This window comes from Neltuma alba, unplaced genomic scaffold, assembly GCF_004799145.2.
Source record: "Neltuma alba isolate B1F8T4 unplaced genomic scaffold, ASM479914v2 tig00011392_pilon, whole genome shotgun sequence".
In the NCBI taxonomy this organism is placed as follows: domain Eukaryota; kingdom Viridiplantae; phylum Streptophyta; class Magnoliopsida; order Fabales; family Fabaceae; genus Neltuma; species Neltuma alba.
The window spans coordinates 166,249-188,159 of NW_021636083.1; the positions used below are offsets into that span (position 1 = coordinate 166,249).

The 21,911-nt window shown below is 35.3% G+C and overlaps 1 protein-coding gene and 1 pseudogene across 1 annotated transcript; both read right to left on the reverse strand.

Moving 5' to 3' along the window:
- Window positions 1-2,455: 2,455 nt before the first annotated feature.
- Window positions 2,456-5,430, reverse strand: LOC114712680 (cytosolic sulfotransferase 15-like; annotated as a pseudogene).
- An 80-nt stretch (window positions 5,431-5,510) lies between these two features.
- Window positions 5,511-6,742, reverse strand: LOC114712691 (cytosolic sulfotransferase 15). Its single transcript, XM_028897237.1, has one exon. It carries the CDS (start codon window positions 6,740-6,742, stop codon window positions 5,708-5,710), a length of 1,035 nt encoding a protein of 344 aa, XP_028753070.1. The 3' UTR covers window positions 5,511-5,707.
- Between the last annotated feature and the right edge of the window lie 15,169 nt (window positions 6,743-21,911).

Below are 21,911 nucleotides of genomic sequence, written 5' to 3' on the forward strand. Positions count from 1 at the left end.
TTGAACTTTCTTGGGCCTTTATTACATAATTTTTCATGTAGAATTTATTTATCATATTAGTTTTATGAAAATCCAATCCCTTTCTATTGAACTTGACTTGGCCGAACCATAGGGATAAATAGGTTCAAAATTTTCACTTCAATTTTTAATGCTTCCAACCTCCCTTTCTTGATACATACCTACACTAATTCATCATGTAAACTCATTGGAAGCATTAAATTGAATTGAAACAACTTCCCTCATGCATTTCTCAATTTGGCCGAACCATATATATGATTATAGGGAAAAGGATTTTCAACCAAACCAACATGTAATCATTTAATTAATCCTTAACCTTTAACCATGCTTAATCTTAACCATACATAACCTAAACCCTTCCTATCCATTTTGAGGAAATTTGGGCAGCACTTCCCCTTAGAAAAATGACTTTCCATTATCATTAAAATAGCCTAAAACCAATATATCATCATTATAATTTGAAATAGAAGAGTTGTAGAAGCTTACCTTGATTCCAAATAACTTCCTTTCACTAGAACTCTTCTCTTTCTCTCTCTAAATGAAATTTTGCAAGAGGTTCCCACTCATTTGGTCTTGCACGAAATGTACATGTGGAAGGGGGTATTTATAGGCTTTAAATTTCACTAATTCCACATATGCCCTTCTTGCATAAGACTTAATCTTAGCCTTCCAATTTTTACCTCTTTCCACATGTACAAATCATAGGCTATGTGGCTTAATATGTTGACACTTGGATGGTGAGTTACTAGGGCTTATGTCATCTCTTCTTATCCATTAAGATTAATTAGGATTTAGTTAAGGTTAACTCTCTTAATTCCTTGACTAACTTGGCTAATTACCCTTCTAGAAAGTTTTGACTTTTCAAAGATAGATGGTTAAATCCTAGCCATCTAATGAACTATGTTTGCCATGTGTCAAGATCTTATGGAAGATGGCTTAACCTTAATCATCTTACTTATCGCTAATTAGATTTTAATCTAACCTGATTTATTATTTTCTTTTCCTTTTTCCTTTTATTTTCTTTTTCCCTTTCTTGGCCAATTTGGGTGTGACATGTGTCCTTGGTAATCTGTAAGAAATTTTATCACCCTGTTGTCCTGACAGTCCACTGAGTCTAAATATAGTACTGGTTTATTTTATCTGATAGTCAAAAAATTCTAGTATCTCAAAATTCTTATATCAGCTCACCATTAATTATATCTTAGTAAAGGAAACTTTTCTGATCAATTTCATAATTTTTCTCCCTCTATAACTCCTTAAATTGCCGTTTCTGTTAAAACAGACAATCTATCGATATTAATTTAGCTCTAAATTCAATTAAAGCCAAACTCCTCATCATTTAGGGTTGGAAATAATTTTATAAATCTTCATAATTCCCAAAATGAATTTCCATTAATTTTTTCATAATTTTTTGAGATCTCTAGATATTTTTAATAATTTATATTGGCTAATTTTCCTTAATTTAGCTAGAATATTAATAATTAAAATAATTTTTTAATAAATTATTTTCAACCTATATTTACTTTCTATACCTCAAATAGTGTTCTATGGCATTAATTCTATTTTTCATGATTTACTGGAAATTTTTAGGATTTCCAGACACTAATTACGATAATACCCTTTATAGACCAATTATTTTAAAAATGACAATTTCATCCTTTTCTAGTTCTCACTTCTATTGTTGTGTTGTTTATCTATCTTTTGCCTCACCTGGCCTTGGTCAACCCTAATTCTTTTATTAATCATGCTAAAGATATCAGGGTGTGACATATTTTCTTATTTTTATGTTAGAAATTTTGGGATGTTATAGTGACCTTCCTAGAAAGTGAGGAAAATATTAAAAATTATAGTCATCACTCGTGCCTCTGTAAATTATAACTAATCGAGTCTTGTCGATGGCTTTCCGATTATCAATTCTTATGTAAAAAATATATTAACAATATTTATTTTCATTAGTTTACTGGAGTTTAAGTCCTATATCCTTTAGCCCTCAATCTGATCATCCAACTCTTTGGAGAAGACTTCAATCCTATATCAAAATATAATTATAACATAACTAGTTTTTGAAAGAAAATTTGATGCCTACCAACTGCTGGTAAAACTTAAAGCAGGCTTATGGATTAAGTTGAATAGATGAGATGTAGAAAAGGGGAAAGGAAAAGAAAGGAAAGAGAGAAGCGATAGATAGAAGCAAAGGATGAAGAAAATAGACCAACAGAAAAAGAAGAAAAGAAACTCAAGGGAGAGAATACTTATTCCCATTCAAGTATGATCAAGCCGTAGAAATAAAATGTGTTAAGGCATATTTGTAGGCCTTAACCCTAATTCTAGCAATTTAGAGCATTGCAAATATTGTAAAAATTTTAAGAATTTAAAAATAATATTAATAACAATCAAAAGCATTCAAATTAAGCAAATATTTTAGAAATTTTGGGAATTTAAAAATAATATTCTAGCTTGAATAATATAAAAGATTGCATTTATTCAAACAAAATCTTAATTTAAAACTGAGAGACCACTTTAATAAGACAAAAATCCTAAATCTAATTAATCTCGTGTCCCATCAAAAGAAAACTTAATTAAAAGGATAGACCAGAACCATCCAACTTCTCTTCAATTAGTTTAGACAATTTCTCCATCATCCAAGGTGAAAAATGATTAACCCAATCGCCAACTACACCTTTCCTAAAAAGCTCCTTGTTTTCGAACTTCTGCACGAATTTTCCAGTCTTGTTCATCTCCAATTCTTTCATCTTCTCAAAGCTGCACAGCTCAATTATGTTTTTAATAACTCCATTACTTTCCTCCTCTGAAGTGAGAGGGCATTCCAGGAACTCAGCTGTTCTCTTCAAGTGGAATTCAATATCTCCTCTCAAATCTTCACACTTTAAAAATAGAACCTTGGTTGGTGTCCTTTTACTTTCTCTCCAATAACCCAACATGTGTGTCCAAAATGGGCCAGCCTCATGGATTCCCATGCAATATCTCTCAAATGCTTCCTCACATGATAATTTAGGTAAAGATGGTGGTGCGATTCTGCTCATGAAAAACCACAAAGACACAAACTGGTCAAATGGGTTTCGACATATATAAACTATCTTGCATTTGGATTTGGTCATTGAGTCCGGCAATGAATGAAAGGGAACATGTGCACCGAAAAGTCTTGGTGCAGGCTGGTTGGATAGATCAGGAATTTGGTTATTTACAGAGTAAGTTAACTCTAAGAAAGGAATAAGATCATGTGCATTGGAAATTAGCAAAGGATGGTTACTTTGTGATGGAGAGAAATGCTTACGATTTATAATGGCAAAGTAAGTGCTTTCAACCAAGTAGTACCAGATTTTGGTAAGCTAGCGACAACGATATCGTTGTCTTTTGCTTGGAAGACCTTTTGAAACGAGCGTGCGCCTTGGAGTGGTACTGCTGGATACCAAGTTTCTTGATAGAGATAAATGTATGGGGAAGACCAACCCTTCTCTCTTGGAAGAGATTTAACCATATCCTTACATTCCTGGCTGTAATGTTCATTCTCTTCATCGTAAATCCCGATCTCAGGCTCAACATTTGGTTGACATTTTGTGACGGAAGTGACAATAGTTTCAGCCATTAGAAGAACAGTAATAGTATAGCTAGGTAATTAACTAGTGAACAAGTTTCCGTTATTTATAGCATGAGCTGGCCACCGGTTATTGTCATTATTATATTGAAAAGGAGCAGATGGATTCGCGGATCCATAGTCCAGCTGTGCATGTGAAGAAGATAAGTGAGTTGGTCAAACAAGTATTTTTCAATTCCCTATAAATCTAATACTAATTAAATAATCCTATAGCATAATCACTATTGTATTGTGCCAACAAATTTTGGAACACAAAAAAAGTTTATTATAACTAAATCATTCGAATTGATATAGAAAGGTTAGTGGGGGGAACAGAGTGACGATAACTTTGATTCCTATGGCTAAGGACCACTACAACTTGTATACGCTGTCATGGCGTTAATGGATTCATTACTCTCGAAGCAAATATATATAATTTTGTGAATGGAAACTGCCAAGTTATATCTTATTTGTCCTATTTTGGACAGCAATAATGTTTGGCTAAGAGGAAGTTAAGTTTTGGTTAAATTTATAATGTGCTCAGTGGAGTGAAGGTCTTAAATCATGGAATCGTACATCATTCATGCCTAAAGGTTTCTACATGCTGTTAGAACAATATATAGAAGTTTAAATACACAATTTGGCATTTCCCTGTTTTTGTACAGTCCCTAGTTAGGTGAGAAGTAGCTGGAATTTTATAGTTCAAAGTTTAGAAATGAATTACTAAGTAACGGAATAAACGAGTTATTAAAAGTTAAAGTGACAACAAGGACAGCAAAATGTAAGATTTGACATGCTTTCATCATTCGATTTGAAATTATGGTGGTATTGCTCTCACCCCTCGGCTTCTTATTCTTTATTTGTCTAATAGTTCTTTTTTTTTTCCTTGTAAAAATGTTCCTCTTTTTTTAAGCACAAATATTCTCTTATTGGAGGCAATCATATTCAAAGCATTGTCAAGTATTAAATGTAGACACCTCTCTTAGCGAAAATGTATCTTTAATACTGTAAAATAAACGTACTTTACATTTTATGCTTATTGGTTAAGTAGAAAAATGTTAGGTAACTCGAAGTGATGATTGAACAAGGATGACTTACTTGACTGTTATAATATGTTGACTATTATATACATATGGACAAATATTTGATGGTAAGACAAAAAAAGTTGTTATATGTTTTTAAAACTTTTTACATATGTAAAACTATTTAATGGCTTTTTTTTTTTTTTTTGTGAAAACAAGCATCGAATAGTTGACACTAATATTTGAAGATTTTGGTAAACAACCATCAACTAAACTTATATTTGTTACTTGTTTTCAATGAACCCTCAAATAGTCTCATTCAAAATATAGTCTAAACCTTCACACCTTTTCATTTTTCTCTACTTGCAATTGCTTCGTCCCCTATGACTCTCTTTTGTATCTTCAAAACATATTTTCCGACTAAACCCATCTCCCATCTCTAGCAAAACACCCACCCAACACCTCCATGAACCTAAATCTCCCTTCCCCCTACAACACCATAGCCTTTTTCACCATTGAAAGAATCTATTTTTGCCTTTTCTAGGTTCTTTGTTGGAGCTAGAGCTGCCTTGGGTTTGAGGTCTTCTTTCCCAGACATGACTGTCGAATCTTTTTCGCCTCTACAAGCCTCTATATATTGTTGCCACCTCTTTTTTATGGATTGAAGCAATGTTGTGGATTAGTGCTCATGTGAAGGAGCGTGTGCTACTCATGCTCATCACTTAAAAAACAAAGAGACGAAGTTCCGTCGCTAAACTAATTCGCAATGAAAATTTCATTATTAATTCCCTGTTTGGCTTCGATCTCTGTTTTAATAACTAACATGATTTATTCATTTAAGATAATTATTAAGTATGGCAAGCATCAAACAGCAATTTGAAATCAATTTTGCAGCTTCAATTTTGAACTCATAAGAACGGAGAAGTAACCCAATGCAAAAACCGAACAAACAGTCAAGAACCAAGCTGATGGCTAGAAGCAAAGTTAGATTCGATACATATGAACAACGGAAGCTAAAGCGGAAGTCAGCAGAAACTATTGCACGCATATATAGTTTAATGGATGAAAACTATTAAAAGCACAAACCAGAATCACCAAACTTTTCTTCTATCACTTCGGACAATTTCTCTTCCATCCAAGGGGAGAAGTGATTCACCCAATCTCCTACTTCGCCTTTCCTAAAGAAGTCCTTGTTTTCAGACATCTGCAGATATTTTCCTGTCTTGTTTACCTCCAAGTCCTTCATCTTCCCAAAGCTACACAGATCAATAATGTTTTGAATAACACCATTAGCTTCCTCCTCTACGTTAAAGGGACAATTTAAGAACCCAGCAACTCTTTTCAGGTGAAGCTTGGTGTCTCCTTTCAAATCCTCATACTTCATAAATAGAACCTTGTTTGGTGTCTCTTTGCTTTGCCTCCAATAATCTAAAATGTTTATCCAAAATGGACCAAATTCCGTGAGCCCCTTGGAATACCTCTCGAAGGCTTCCTCAATCGATAATTTGGGTAACGATGGTAGTGGTAGGACCCTGTTCATAAAAAACCAAAAGGATATGAAGTTGTCAAATGGGTTGCGACAAATATAGATTATCTTACATTTGGACTCGGTAATCGACTCAGGCAATGAATGGAATCGAACATGAGTACCAAAAAGTCTCGGTTCGAGGCAGTTGGAGAAGTCAGGAATGTGGCTATTTTCATAAAGGTCGAACTCAAAGAAAGGAACAAGGTCATGAGCATTGGAAAGAAGCAAAGGATGGTTATTTTGTGAGGGAGAGAAACGACTGCGATTCACAATGGCAAAAGTAAGGGCTTTCAACCAAGTAGTGCCAGACTTTGGTGCAGAAGCTATAATGATATCGTTGTCTTTTGCTTGGAAGTGCTTTTGGAAAGAGTATACGGCTTTGACTCGAGCTGGACCATACCAAATGCCTTTGTAGAGATAAATGTCTGGGTTAGTCCAGCCTTTCTTTCTAGGGAGAGAGAGGAGCAGTTCCGTACAGTTTTGGCTAAGTTTCTCACATGCTTCATCATGAGGAACCTTGTTTTCAAGCTCGACAATCAAATGACTTTTTGAGATGGATGCAGTAGTAGATTTGGCCATTGAAATTGATATGGTATTGTTAATTATGTTTCCATTATTTATAGGAACTCCGGCTGTAATAGAAAGATTAACTGTGACATCATTTTAATTTTTATAATAAAACCGATATAGCCTTACAAACTGCTTTCATTATTCTAGATCTTAATGGTACCTACCATTCCCGTCGTCATCCATTGACTAGTTGTAAGGAGAGGGCTAATGATCAAAAGCATACAAAACAACATTTACATCATGTGAAAGCCAAGCCAAGATTTTTTTTTTTTTTATAACATTTTAAGAGAGTAATGTCAAATTTTTGTCATTTTTTCTACACTGTCCTTTTTTGTCCTTTATCATTGTGCGTGTATCACGTTGAATTATTTGGAATTAACAATTATATTACAATGACAAGGGAAAGATTTGTTGTGTTTTGCGGGTGGATATGATGGGATTAATTTTTTGTTTTGTTATTGGTGTAATTTTATATATGATATTTTTTTAGTACACTTTTACTCCTGGTTTTTTTAGTGCAACTTTACTCCTGATCTTTGTAGTGCAACTTTACTCCTAATCTAAAAAATCAAAGGTAAAATTGCACCATTAAAAAGATTAGAATGTTAGGTGTACCTGAGAAATAAGATTAGGGGCAAATTTGCATCTTAAACCATAAAAAAAGACTCATTATATCTATCACTTTCCTTATGATAACTTCTGCATTAATAGTTTTAAAAAATTGGGATCCATCTATGCATTTTGCTATTGTCGCCATAGAAATTAGTTGGTATAAAAGGAATCGGTATCAACTTGTCTTGTTGGAAAACGTAATATAGGTCCATGTCCGTCTATCGTTATAGGGTTACAATTAAATTAATAAGGTTAAAAATCATTTTTGGCAGAATTTTTTATAAAAGAGCTATGGGTATCAGGAAGAAATTTATTTTAGAGCAATGTCATCTTGAAATAATGTCACTCTAGATGGATGGAACCCTAACATTTATCATTATGTGACAAAGTGTTACCCTAAAATGCAATGCTGGAAAGTAACGTGGCACTTGTTACATCAACTTGTGGCCACCTCATCATCTTCAAATGCCCTGCCCCTCCTCCTCATCGTCGGGTGAGGACAAGCACTAGCACTAAAAGGTCTAACTCTCCTTCACCTCCAGAATTCCGCCCAACTCTTCCTCATCTCCTCTGTCTCCATCACCAGAAACTACCTCAACCTCACCTACACTCTTAACTTCGATGACTTAGGGTTTAAAGCAAACAAAAGCACAGAAGAGAAGGAGAAGAGGATGAAATCGGAGAGGGGAAGAGGGCTAGGAAATCAAGAGGTTCAAATTCCATGGCCAAAAAAGAAATTAAGCACAATACCATCATATATCAAGGAGATGGGGTTTGGAAGAGATGCCTGTTAAGACTAAATGTTTGGTGAAGCACAAAACAAGATGCCAAGGACTAGAGAAATGATAAGGCATTTTCAACCATTCACCTTTAGGTACATCCAATACCCCCTCCTAATCAAAATCTGCATGATCCTACCATCTTATCCATTGATCTCCTGAAATCCAAACTTTAATCTCCACTTATCTTTTCTAAATCAAAGCCTTGGAGATCACTTTCAATGCGAAAATACTCACCAAATCTAATTTGAAACCGAGGATTGTTTGTGGTGGAAGCGGTTGACATAGACATAAGCCACAACACCCATGGATGGGCCAGCACAAGTGTAGTGAAAGATTCTTTCAAGGTATGATTGAATGATCATAATGGGGATATCTCTATAATCAAGAGATGTTGGAGATGAGTTTAGGCCCTGCTCCTCTTAATCAAGGAAGCTAGGATGTTTTTGACTAATGGGTTCACAAAGAACTTAACCTAGATACAAGGATTTACAAAGAAAAAGGAAGAGATGATGATGATGGAGGTTTGAATTGGAATCTGAAGCCATGTAATATAACGGAGGAGGAGGGAATTGATGAAAGGAGTAGTGAGAGAGAAGAAGCTGGCGGTGCTTTTCATTTGCCTGCTCGTCAGAGGGAGAAGGGACAATGATAGAGGTTGTTCAATCTCAGTAGCCAATGCCAAGGATCTTGTTAATTTTTACTAGGGGCATGCTTGGTATTTTTTTTCTTTTATTTTTTTCGATGTGTCATAATACGTGGAATAACATGTGGCATAATATCCTACATGGCAAAACCACCTCAGCATAGGTTTATAAATTGTTAAAGCCCAATGCAAATCATAAGGCCCAATATAATCAATGGACTTCCTATTTCACTGTATTTAGATCCTTTTTCTTGTACCAGAGTTAATTGCCTTTTCACTATATATATACGTCCTCACTGTACATGCAATTCATTAATGCATTAAGAAATAGAATGAAATAGTTCTTCAACTCTACTGTTTTTTGTTTTTTTATTTCTTCTTTACATTTTCTACTCTTTTATGGTATTAGAGCGTTGCTCATAAGCAATGGCTGGCGTGTCATCTCCAAATCCTAGTTCTGTTTCCACACTGCTTGAAAGTCCCTTATCCTCTTTAACCCATGTCATGATTCCATCTTCTCATCTACCCTATTATGTTACCATTAAGCTAACACAGGATAACTACCTTGTTTGGAAAGCCCAGATTATGACTTATCTCTATGGGCAACAATTGTTTGGTTATATTGATGGCTTAGTACCTCAACCTCCTCCCAGGACCACTACTGGACTACCTAATCATGACTACATTTCCTGGTTTCATTAGGATCAACGTGTCCTGTCAATACTTCTTGCCTCTCTGTCTAAGAAAATCATTTCATAATTCATCCGACATAGAACTTCCATATCAATGTGGTTGGCATTAGAAACTTCATTTTCTCAACAAACTAAGATCAAATTGGTTCATCTTCATCAACAGATCACAAATCTAAAAAAAAGTGGTGAATCTATATTTGAATATCATAAAAGAGCCACCATATTAGCTGACTCTCTTGCTACCACTAACAAACCAGTAGCCGAATATGATTTTGTTACATTATCTTCTGGCTAGACTTGGATCTGAGTTTGACACCATTGTAAAAGTACTCTCCACTCAAAGGGCCACTCTCTGTAGAAGGGGTTTTAAGTCATTTGCTCTAGTATGAAGGTCGCATGGCTGAACACAACTCCATTCATTTGGCTGCGAACATTTCGGCTAATACAGTATCTCACTCCACTTTTCAGCCAGCACTAAGAGGAGGACGTGGAGGCAATTCCTTTTTAGGTCATGGTCTCAGACGTGACAGCCATAATAACTACTTTTCTAGCAGAAACTTTAACAACAATTTTGGAAGAGGACGCAACTTTTGTGGTGGTCCCTATAGAGGACGTACGAGAGGATGCTCCTTTAAAGGCAGATGCTGTTACTCTACTTTTCAGCCTAATCAAGATGTACGGTGCCAACTCTGCCAATGTTTTGGCCATACTGCTCTTGTTATGGCCGAACAAATCATGCCTTGCTAGCTCCACTACCTCCATCTCTGTCCTCTCACTACTCTAAGTACTCCAACATGGATAATTCTCTCTGGTACCCAGATACTGGGGCTACTCACCATTTGACTCAACCTCTCAAATCTGAATATGAGCTCAACCTCTTATCTTGGTCTTGAATGTGTTCGTATGAGTGATGGTTCACTAATGCCTATACAGCACCAAGGCTCTGGCAATCTCTCTACCTCTTCTGGCAATTTTCTTCTATAACATTTACCCTTTGTTTATCAATTCTATTTAGACAATAATGTGTTTTTTGAATCTCATTTGGGTTATTTTTGTATGAGGGACGAAAGAACTTGGAGACCTCTTCTTCGAGCTCCAAGCCACAATAAGATGTATCCACTCATCTCTTCCACGGCTCCCCAAACTCATTTTGGCATTCAAACTTCCCTTTCTCAATGGCACTCCCGTCTAGACCATCCTACTTTATGCACAATTCAGAAAGTACTTCAATCCAATTCTCTCCTAGTCTCATCAAAACACTTCGATCAACATTGCTTAGTTTGCCATTCCTCTAAGAGTCATTGCTTGCCATCACCTATTCTCCTCACAGATTCACTTTACCTTTTCAATTAATTTTTTGTGATGTCTGGGGACCCTCTCCTATTTTGTCAGTTGATGGTTTTAAATATTATGTGTCCTTTGTAGACGATTATTCCAGATATATATGGCTTTTTCCATTAAAAATGAAAGATGAAGTTCATACTGTGTTTCATCAATTTAAGTCTCTTGTTGAAAACTTTTTTAATTCAAAAATTTGGTCATTTTAATCTTATTGGAGAGGTGAATTTTGGTCTCTCAGTAGAGATCTCACAACTCTTGGAATCAATCACCGAATTACTTATCCTTATACCCACACACAGAATGGCAATGTCAAAAGATGACATAGAACAATAGTCAAAACTGGTTTAGCTTTGATGTAACATGCCTATGTTCCTTGAAAGTATAGGACTTATGCATTCAATGCTGCAGTGTTTTTGCTAAATCGACTGCCCACTCTAGTCCTGCATAATAAAAGCCCATTTGAGTTGCTATTTAATTTGAAGCCTAATTACAAGCTTTTAAAAGTTTTTGGATCAAGATGTTGGCCCAATTTGTGCCCCTATATGGCCAACAAATTATGCCCAGGATCTCATCTTTGCGTTTTCTTAAGCTATGCATCACAACACTTGGGTTACCTTTGCCTTCATTTACCCACTGGACATTTATATACATCTAGAGATGTCATATTTGATGAAACTCATTTTCCTTTTTCAACCCAATTTTATGTCTAGTCCACTTCCCCTTCACTCACCACTCTACCTTCCCTTTTTCAGCCTAATCCGCCAAGCCCAACGCCTCCATCCAGTCCAATACCCTCTAACCCTATATCTCCTTTTTCATTACCCTCAAACACATTGCTCGTTAACTCCTCCCAATCATTGTCCCCTGCACCCTCTACAGTCCAGTCATCCTCTTCCTCATCTCCAACCATATCATCTCTGTCCCTCTCTCCTCTGCCATTACCACCCACTCACTACATGGTCACTAGATCCAAATCAAACATCTTTAAACCTAAAGCCCTCTCTCCTGATTTTATTTACTCCGTACCACCTCAAGCTCACCAAACCTTGGGCCCAACACTCTGTTCCTACTTCAGTAACTCAATCTCTCAAATCACCTTCCTGGCACTAAGCACTCTATGATGAATTTTGGGCTTTGCTCTTCACTCAAACCTAGGAACTCATCCCTTGCTCCCTTTTGATGAATATTATTGGCTGCAAGTGGGTCTTCAGAGAAAAATTCAATGTCGATGGTTCACTTGACAAGCACAAATCCCACATTGTGGCTAAGGGATTTCACTAACAACCAAGCATTGACTTTACTGAAACCTTCTCCCCTGTTGTGAAGCCTATAACCATAAGACTCATACTCTCCATTACTCTCTCAAAAGGTTGGCTGGTTAATCAACTTGATGTCAGTAATGCTTTTCTTCATAGGTACATTGATCAAGATGTCTATATGCACCAACCACCGGGCTTTGTTCATCCAGATGTTCCCACGCATGTGTGCAAGCTACACTAAGCTATTGACAACCTTAAGCAAGCTCCACGATCCTGGTTTGCTCACCTCAGCACTCGGTTACTCAAGCTTGGCTTTTAAGCCTCCAGGTCTGACCCCTTTTTGTTTATTTGCCACAATTCAAAATGCACGTTATATATTCTGATATATGTTGATGATATAATTGTTATTGGCTCTTCCTTTGAGGCTATTCATCAATTAATTGAGGCCTTGAGTTCCTCCTTTCCTATCAAAAATTTAGACAAGCTGCACTATTTTCTCAGTATAGAGGTTTTTGCTCTGCCATTTGTTATGGTGCTCTCTCAGCACAAGTACATCTCTGATATTCTTATCAAGACTAATATGTCTAATGCTCGCCCTATCTCCACATCAATTGCTTCTAGTAACACTCTCTCTGCCCATAGTGGAACTGATTTTCCTGACCCCCATTACTATCGTAGCACAGTAGGTAGTCTTCAATATTTAAGCTTTACTCGACCGAATATCACTTTTGCTGTCAATAGAGTGTGTCAATTTATGCATCAGCCAAAAGACCATCACTAGGTTGCTGTCAAGAGGATCCTTCGTTATTTACGGGGCACTCTACATTATGCTCTCCACCTTACTCGATCACCCTCCACTCAACTTTCTGCTTTTACCGATGTTGATTGGGCTGGGAATCCTGATGACTCACTCTACAAGGGGCTTTGCTATCTATTTTGGTCCAAATTTGGTAGCTTGGTGGAGTTCAAAGAAACAACCCATTGTAGCCAGATCAAGAACTGAAGCTGAATATAAGGCCATTGCAACTGCATGTAGTGATTTAATTTGGCTGTAGAACCTTCTTCATGAACTTCAAATTTATCTCCCTGATGCATAATTCTTATATTGTGACAACCTTGGTGCCACCTACTTAGTTGCCAATCCTGCTTTTCATTCCCGAGCAAAGCACATGTCTATTGATTATCACTTTGTTCGTGAATGACTTGTTGCTGGCCTCCTTCATGTTCTTCATGTCTCTCCCAAGGACCAAATTGCTGACATTCTCACCAAGCCTTTGCCTACTGCACGATTTTCTACCTTGCGAACGAGTCTCACTGTGCTGCCAGCCTAGCTCAACCCAGGGGGAGTGTTAAAGCCTAATGCAAACACAAGGCCCAATATAATCAATGGGCTTCCTTTTTCACTATATCTAAATCCTTCTTCTTGTACTAGAGTTAATTGCCTTTTCACTATATATATATATATATATATATATATATATACACGTCCTCACTGTACATGCAATTCATTAAGAAATAGAATGAAATAGTTCTTCACATTTTCTGCTCTTTTATAAATTAATGGTTGATCGTTTTAGCCTGTTAGTGTAGGTCGATGCTACCACGATTTTGACATTTTTGGGGTAAAATAGCTTAAAAAAACTTCCTAGTGCCCACGTTTCTCCTGTGAAAACTTTTGGGACAAGAATAACTTTATCCCAATTAATAAGAACATTTACGTATGGTTGTTGACACAACATAAAATTACTCTCCATATGACTCGAATGGTTTGCGCACATTTGCTGTGATTTGGCAGCGGATTTGTTGGGATTATTTTAAATTTGGTGTGATTTGCTTGTGGATTTGTTGTGATCTGTTGGTATGCTGGTATTGTTTAAATTTTGTTTATTGCAAATTTTGCTTTGATTTGTTATAATGTTGTAATAATTGAAGGAGAATAAAATACTCTAACAAGTCTTTTAATTTGTCTAATTAATTACATAAACTTTCATTCTATTTTCAAAAACATATATTTTAGTCCAAAACATTAACACTGTTAAAAATATGTCTTTAAAAATTCGAAAGTAAATTTTTTAATTAAAAATTATACTATCTTCGATCCTAACTATAATATGACTCACTTTAATGAAGAAATAGAATTACAAAGTAGGCTTTATATTAAAGACTAAATGTAGTATTAGAATAAGTTTTGAAGTATATTTATAAATAAGGACAGTAGCCTAAAATATTTTACAGTTTATTATGCATTTTAAAATATTTTAAGTTGCATCTAGTAATGTAAAATATTCTATAGATATCTAGCACATTGAATTATTTTTTTGGTGTGTTTAGTATCTTAAAAAATATTAAAAAAATACTTTAGCGTGCTTAATACACATTGCTATAATGAAGTTTTTGAAGAGTTAATGCTGATGTCAAAATTGCTCTTCAAAAAATACTTTAAGGGTATATAACTGCACCTAAAAAAAATTAACACTTTAGGACAAAATCTATTCTTTCTATTTTAAAAACATATATTTTAATCCAAATAGTTAATACCGTTAAGTTAATACCGTTAAAGGATATTTTTTTAAAAAAATTCTAAATTATATTTTTTAAATGAATTTATATTACAATGAATCTTATGTATTAGTTTACTCCTGATTACACAAAGTTTCTTATTTATTTTTTTAACAGTTTGCATAACATTGCTTAAAATTTACTAGTTATCTGTTTAATATTTTCAGTAGATTTAGACAAATTTAAGTAATTTTGACTGAAGCATACCATTAACAACTTGCTAAAATGTTTGATTGCTTTTGTTAACAAATATACATTTGATAAAATTAATTTATAAATTTTAAATTATAAAATTGGCATATTAATATAATATGCTCAAAATTATATCATTTTGTATACTATTTATATAGAATAAGTGAAAATATATATGTTTTAAAAATATTTTTAGCCAATGTATGTATTTAAAAAGTCTCCTAGCTAAATAAAAAAGTTTAAGTAAATTAAAAGAGATTAAATATTTAAAATTATAATTAAAATAAAAATTTAGAATTATAAAATTAATTAACTTTATAATATGTGTGGGAAGCGTCTTCTGTATTTTCTCATTGTATTCCCTCACATTTCACTTTTGTCACCTCAACCTTTTGCTTATCTTCTCTTGGTTAAAAGATGGCTTCTCAACCGAACTTGAAGTCGAGCACAAGAGGTTGACACATATGCATGCGTCTGTGGAATCGTTCAATATTTTTCTTTAAAAATAACTTATATATTGAAAACTTATTTATTATGTACGTGGGACATTTAATAAATATGCAGGTGCGCGCGCGCCTAAATTGCCTTTGTATGAAAGGACCTCTGTAGCCACAATTGTAAAATACATTTATTTACTCTGATTTGTAAATTAGCAAAACTATCATATTCCATTTTTTTTATTAATAAATCTTTTTACTGAAATCTTATTTATATACGTGGGGCTATCTAAAGCGTGTTTGTAATATAAAACATCATTTTTATATATCTTTGCTTATAAAATATCTCTCTACTCACTTGTTAAGCTAAGCCAACTTGTTGTGTGTCTCTGATTATCAATTAATACAAGAAACATTATATTGTGTTCAAATGATTCATGCGAATTTGGCTTTGAAAAGTGAATGCAATATGCAAATTGGATATCAATCAAGTATTATCGAGAGAGTAGTACAAAAACAACCCATCACATTCTTCACCTAACACCAAATAAGGAAAAAACAAACCTGATGCATATGATGACACATAATTCTTCAATATGCATGATAGCAGTTTTAACTAGTTTAAGAAAGAAAACATGATGCATACAATCTACAGGTAGGAATTATTGCATGCGGAAATCGTTTAAATCGTTGAAGAGAGCCATTAAAAGGACAATCCAGAACCACCCAACTTGTCTTCCATCACTTTCGACAATCTCTCTTCCATGCAAGGGCTAAAATGATTCACCCAATCTCCTAATTCACCTTTCCTTAACAGAACTTTGTTTCCATACTTGTGCATAAATTTCCCCGTCTTGTTTGCCTCCAATTCTGTCATCTTTCCAAAACTACACAACACTAATGTTTTCAATAACATCATTGCCTTCTTCCTCCGAGATAAATGGGCAATTCAAGAAGGCAGCTGCTCTTTTCAAGTGAAAATTGATATCTCCTTTTAAATGTTCATACTGTAAAAATAGAACCTTGTTCGGTGTCTCTTTGCTTTGCCTCCTATATCCCAAAATATGTGTCCAAAATGAACCCAACTCTATGTTTCCCTTGCAATACCTCTCAAAAGCTTCCTGACGTGATAATTTGTGTAGTGATGATGCTAGAACATTGTTGAAGAAAAACCAAAAAGACACAAACTTGTCAAATGTGTTGCGACAAATATAGATGATCTTGCATTCAGACTTGGTAATTGAACCAGGAATGAAATGGAACATGGATACCGAAAAGTCTTGGTTCAAGGCAGTTGGTCGATAGGTCAGGATTGTGATTATTTGCATATAAATTGAACTCAAAGAAAGGAACAAGGTCATAAGCGTTAGAAAAAAGGCAAAGGATGGTTATTTTGCGAGGGAGAGAAATGATTGCGATCCACAGTAGCAAAAGTGAGGGCTTCCAACCAAGTAGTACCAACCTTCGGTGCGGAAGCTATAATGATATCATTGTCTTTTGCATGGAAGTGCTTTTGAAATGACCATACGCCTTGGACTCCAGCCGGACCATACCAAATGTCTTGGTAAAGATAACTGTATAGACCATTCCAACCCTTACTCCTGGGAAGAGAGAGAAGCAATTCCTTACATTCTTGGCTAACTTTTTGATATGCTTCATCATAAGCAGATTGGTTCTCTAACCCAACAATCGATTGACTTTTTGTGAATGATGTGGTAGTAGTTTGGGCCATTGAAATTGATAATGTTGTATTTAGTTTATCTTTCCATTATTTATAGGAAGTTGGGCAATATTAGAAAGAATGTGTGAGCATTTTTACGATAAAAACCAATATATCATTAGAAGATGCTTTCATCACTCTAGATCTTGGTTTTAATTTGTTGACTTAGGAATTTTCTTTGATTATGTCATAATACATAATATTAAGGGGAAAGCTGTAATGCTTCATCATAAATTCATAATAATAAATAGATGTGTTGTGATTCATTGTGATTCATCATTATTGTTCTTCATTCATCTAATGGTTTTTTTAGATGACAAAAAGTTTAAATGAGATAGGTTCCAAGGGCTCACTGAGTCCAGGGCATAAAAAGGATATTTATAACTTGGCTAGTTCTGATTTATTGTGAATTACCACGTGTTTGCATGTGATTATTTTGAGATCGATTTATTTGACTTTCGTCTTCCTCCAAACCAATCGGAATGGTTTGTGCATGTTATTGAGATTTGCTAGTGGATTTGCTGGACGATTTGTTGGCATTATCTTAAATATATTTGTTGTGCTTTTCTGGTACTTAAAATTTGTTTATAGAAAATCGTGCTTTGATTTGTCATAATAGCGTAAAAATATTATAAAAAATAGTAGAGTAAATTATCCTAACCATCCTTTTATATTATGCCTTAATTACATAGACTTCCTGTGTGATCTTAGCTCAAATCAAAACCTATCAATAATGTATGTATTGGCATATATTAATATATGCATTTGGTGCACTTAAATTAAATAGTATAATTAATCTTTAATTTTATTGTTACAAAATATGCTATTTATGCCTGTTTTGGAGATTTTTTTTTTCATCTATTTAAAGGGGACGTAGATAAAAGAGACTTAAAAAGTAGGATATATACAGATATGTTTGAAATAGGAAAAATGACAAATAAAGAGCCCTGATAGAACACTATCTTTATATGGTTTTCTCAAGTGTTTTTTGATGTTTTGCAACACTTTTACACTAATTATGCATGCATTTATAGCCATTTGATTAAGTTGATTCATGCATTGCATTTTGCTGTTTAAGGGGTAAAATGGGTCAATTTTTCCTCCTTAATTGTAATTGCCTTGATATGTAATCAGTTAGTCTTTTCAAAACTCTTTGTTGTGATTTTTTAGGCAATTGGAGAAGGACCTAAGACCCAAGATGGAGCATTGATGGAGCCACAAAGTTATAAGGACCAAAACGCAAGATTTGCAGTGTTCTGCCTCCCCAAGTCGTGACATAGACTGCTGAAGTCGCGACTTGGATGCCCTTTTAGTGGAACTATGCATTTTGGAGCAAAGTCAAGACTGAATGCTCTCTATCTCTCCAGTTCACGACATGATATTCTTAGGTCGCAACCTAGGCCCCCAAGTCACGACCTGACACATCTAAGGTTGCAACCTGAGTGCGTTAAGTGAAGCTGTGCGTTTTGAAATAGGTTTTTGAGCTTTACACCTAAGGGGGGTAGCCAACATGAAAAATACTTCTCCATTCTGCAAATTTGCAAGAATAGAAGCCACCACCATTTCCTCTCAAACCTCCATTGATTCCACAACCAAAACCTTCATTTTTTCACTTTTTCATCATTTTCTGCAATTCTGAATTGATCAAACCACTCCAGCCACCTTCTTCTCTATTTTTCCAACCCCATTTTTAGCCTCACTCATGGCTGTTCATACTTGGAGGGATTGCGATCAGTTTGAAGACATGAGAGGCTAAATCTTTAGCCTCTTGGTGATAGAAGACAAAGCTTGAGCTCAAGGATTTAATAGGGGATTTATCAGTCTAAACCTATGCTTACTTCTGTGTTAGAGATTTCTAGATTTAGGGATTTCTGCATTTATGTCAGACTTGGTTTATGATTGTAAATCTTGTGTTTAGACTACTAAATGTATTTGGATTGGATGTTGTTAATGTTGGATCATTTATATAAGTACGTCAGTTTTTGAATCCTTGTATTCAATTGATTATCAGTGATTATTGATGATTAATCTGTGTGCTTGATATTTTGTGATTGTCAATTGACATTCCAAGGATGTTTGCATCATCTGTTTATTTACACTCTAAGTGGTTTCCAATAATGTTTTAAGAGGTGTTAATTAATTTTGATTAAAGTGAGTTTTCATTAATTAAGACATTGGACCTAAGTCATTACTTGGGATTTTTCTTTAGACTTAGAAATTTCTAAAACTTCCAATCATTTTAAGAGTAGTGATAGCTGAGTTTTCATCATCAAGAGACACCATAATTTCCGTTTAATCCAAAATATTTCTTTATTCATTTAAAATACCAAAAACATTTATTCCTCTGTATTTTACATTTATTGCACCACTTTTAGAACAATTGAATCCCCTGTTTTTCTTTACCCAAATCATCACGCTTTTGATTACCAATTTAGACTAGGTTGTTTTTCCAATAAAGCGCTCCTCGAGAAAGAACGATTGGTTGTGCCCTGTACTGCATTATCCGGTGCAATCACAATCTTAATGGCTCGAAAGATGACATTCTGGCCCGATCAATAGCATCATTACTGGGGAGCCAAGAAATTGGTTCCCTAGTGATTGGTTTTCCATATCCTTGTGATTTGGGTCAATTCTTGTTGAGTTTTAGTTTCTAAACTTAGCTTTTGCATTTCATAGCATAAAAATTTTTGAGAAATAGAAACAAATGTCTTGTTTTTCCATACTTTTGTATTTGCATTCTTGCACAACATTTTGCATTTTGTTCTAACTTGATCCTGAGTGTTTTGGCTAATTGCTTGAAGTTTTGAACTTTGTGCATAGTTAATTGAGCATCTAGTTGAAGTACTTAGTGAATTTTTCAAAGGTTTTGCGAAAGTAGCTCTCTATGACTTGAAGTCGTGACCTCAGTGCTTAAGTTGTGACCTGACTTGTGTCTTGTCATGACCTCAGCCCTCTATTGTTCATTGTTACTCTCGATCTACTCAAGTCGCAACCTAGATTGTTCCAAGTCGCGACCTCAGTTCCTTCTTTATTCAGAGTTGCTTTCTGTGCACTCAAGTCATGACTCGGATTCCCCAAGTTGTGACCTGAGCTAGTTTTTCACTAAAAATTTTCTAAGTGTCCAGACTCACTCTTTTTGTATAACTTTGCTTTTTGCACATACTTTTTGCCCTCTATGCGGAAGGTGTTCCACTTATCTCTGGAGGGAAAGGCTAAAGAATGGTACATGAACCTACCGTTCTATGTGGACAATGCTTATGAATCTTGGACTAGTCTGAAGAAAGTATTTTTGGATAAGTATTTGCCCTCTACCAAGGTTTCAACTGCCCGCAAGGAAATTTCTACTGCTAAGTAAGAGCCGTTTGAGCCATTCTTTAAATTGTAGAACCGGTTTAAAGAAATGCTTACTCGGTGTCCCAAGCATCAAATTCTTAAGGAGCACTTGGTATAGTATTTCTACAATTGATTGTTAACATATGATGCCTAAGTCTTGGATGCAGCTTAGAATGGATCCATGGAGAATATGGAACCACAGGCTGCATGGGAAGTAATAAGGACTTTTACTCTTAACTATCAACATGTAGGCTCAAGGGATCTAAGAGACCATAAAATTGAAAGGGATCCATTATTGGTTAAGTTAGCACAAGACATGACCACAGTCTCTTGCTTTAGTGGCTACAAGTTGTGGGGTTTATGACTCTCCAATGCACACAACTCAAAATTGTCCTGGGCCAGTTGAAGAAGTACATGCCATGTACCAAGTAAGAGAGGGGCAATATCAGAAGAGGAACCCTTACTCAAATACATACAACCCTGGTTGGAGAGACCATCCAAACTTTAAATAGGGTGGAGGAGCAAATAAGCCAAATCAATTCCAATGCAATCAATTTTACAATGCTGGAGCTTCTTCAGGCAATTTTCCAGATCCCTCAAGAGTAGTAGTGACAACTCCATAAAATGCTTTGGTATCTCAACCATCGCCAAGAGATGACATTTCTCAACTCTTGAAGAGCATGGCTGCACAAATGACAAACATTGAAGGATGAATAAAGGAGAGTGATGACAAATTTGTCTCCGTAACTACCATCTTGCAAGGGATGCAAAAGGATAACTCAGATGTGCACAAGAAGTTGAAGGAGCTCACTTTGAAGAACACTAATATCACTAGTCATTTGACCCAATTGTCTAACATGGTCAATGACATACAAGCCAAAAGTGGAGGAAGCATTCACTTCAATACAGTGATCCACCCAAAGGGCCTCAACGCCATAACCTTAAGAAGTGGTAAAAAGGTTCATTTTGAGGGTGAACAGATAGATAGGGCTGAAGTTGGACAAGATGTAGAAATCCCTCTGCTTTTCCCAATGAGGCTTGGCAAATCTGAAAGCTCAAAAGAAGAAGAGCTCATGATGAGGGCAAGAGCACAAACTGATCCAGAAGAAAAGTCAACTCAAGCACAAGACCAAGCACCTGAAGAAACTATGCCAAAAGATGAAAACACTGTAGAGAGCTCAACCTACAAGGGCAAACAAAAAGAGGACAAGGCAAAGACTAGCATGCAAGGAACCTCTAAGCCTTTAGGTAAGGAGGTATGTGCTAAAGATCTTCCTTTTCCTAAAGCCTATTTCTCTGGCAAGAAGAAGTTTGATGCTGAGTTTGCCACTGATGCTTACACTTTATTTAACAAAATAGAAATCAATATGCCCATAATTTAATTCTTGAGAGGAAATCCTAAATACTTTAAATTATTAAAGGAATTGTATAATGATAAGCAAAGGTTTAGGCCTCTTGAGAGAATTAAGGCGAGTGTCAATGTGTCATCCTTATTCAAAGTTGAACTACTGGTAAGTGCGATGATCCTGGATCTTACACCATCGCCTGTACCATAGGAAAGGTTCACATTAAGGGAGCATTGTTAGATTTAGGAGCTACCAAAAATGT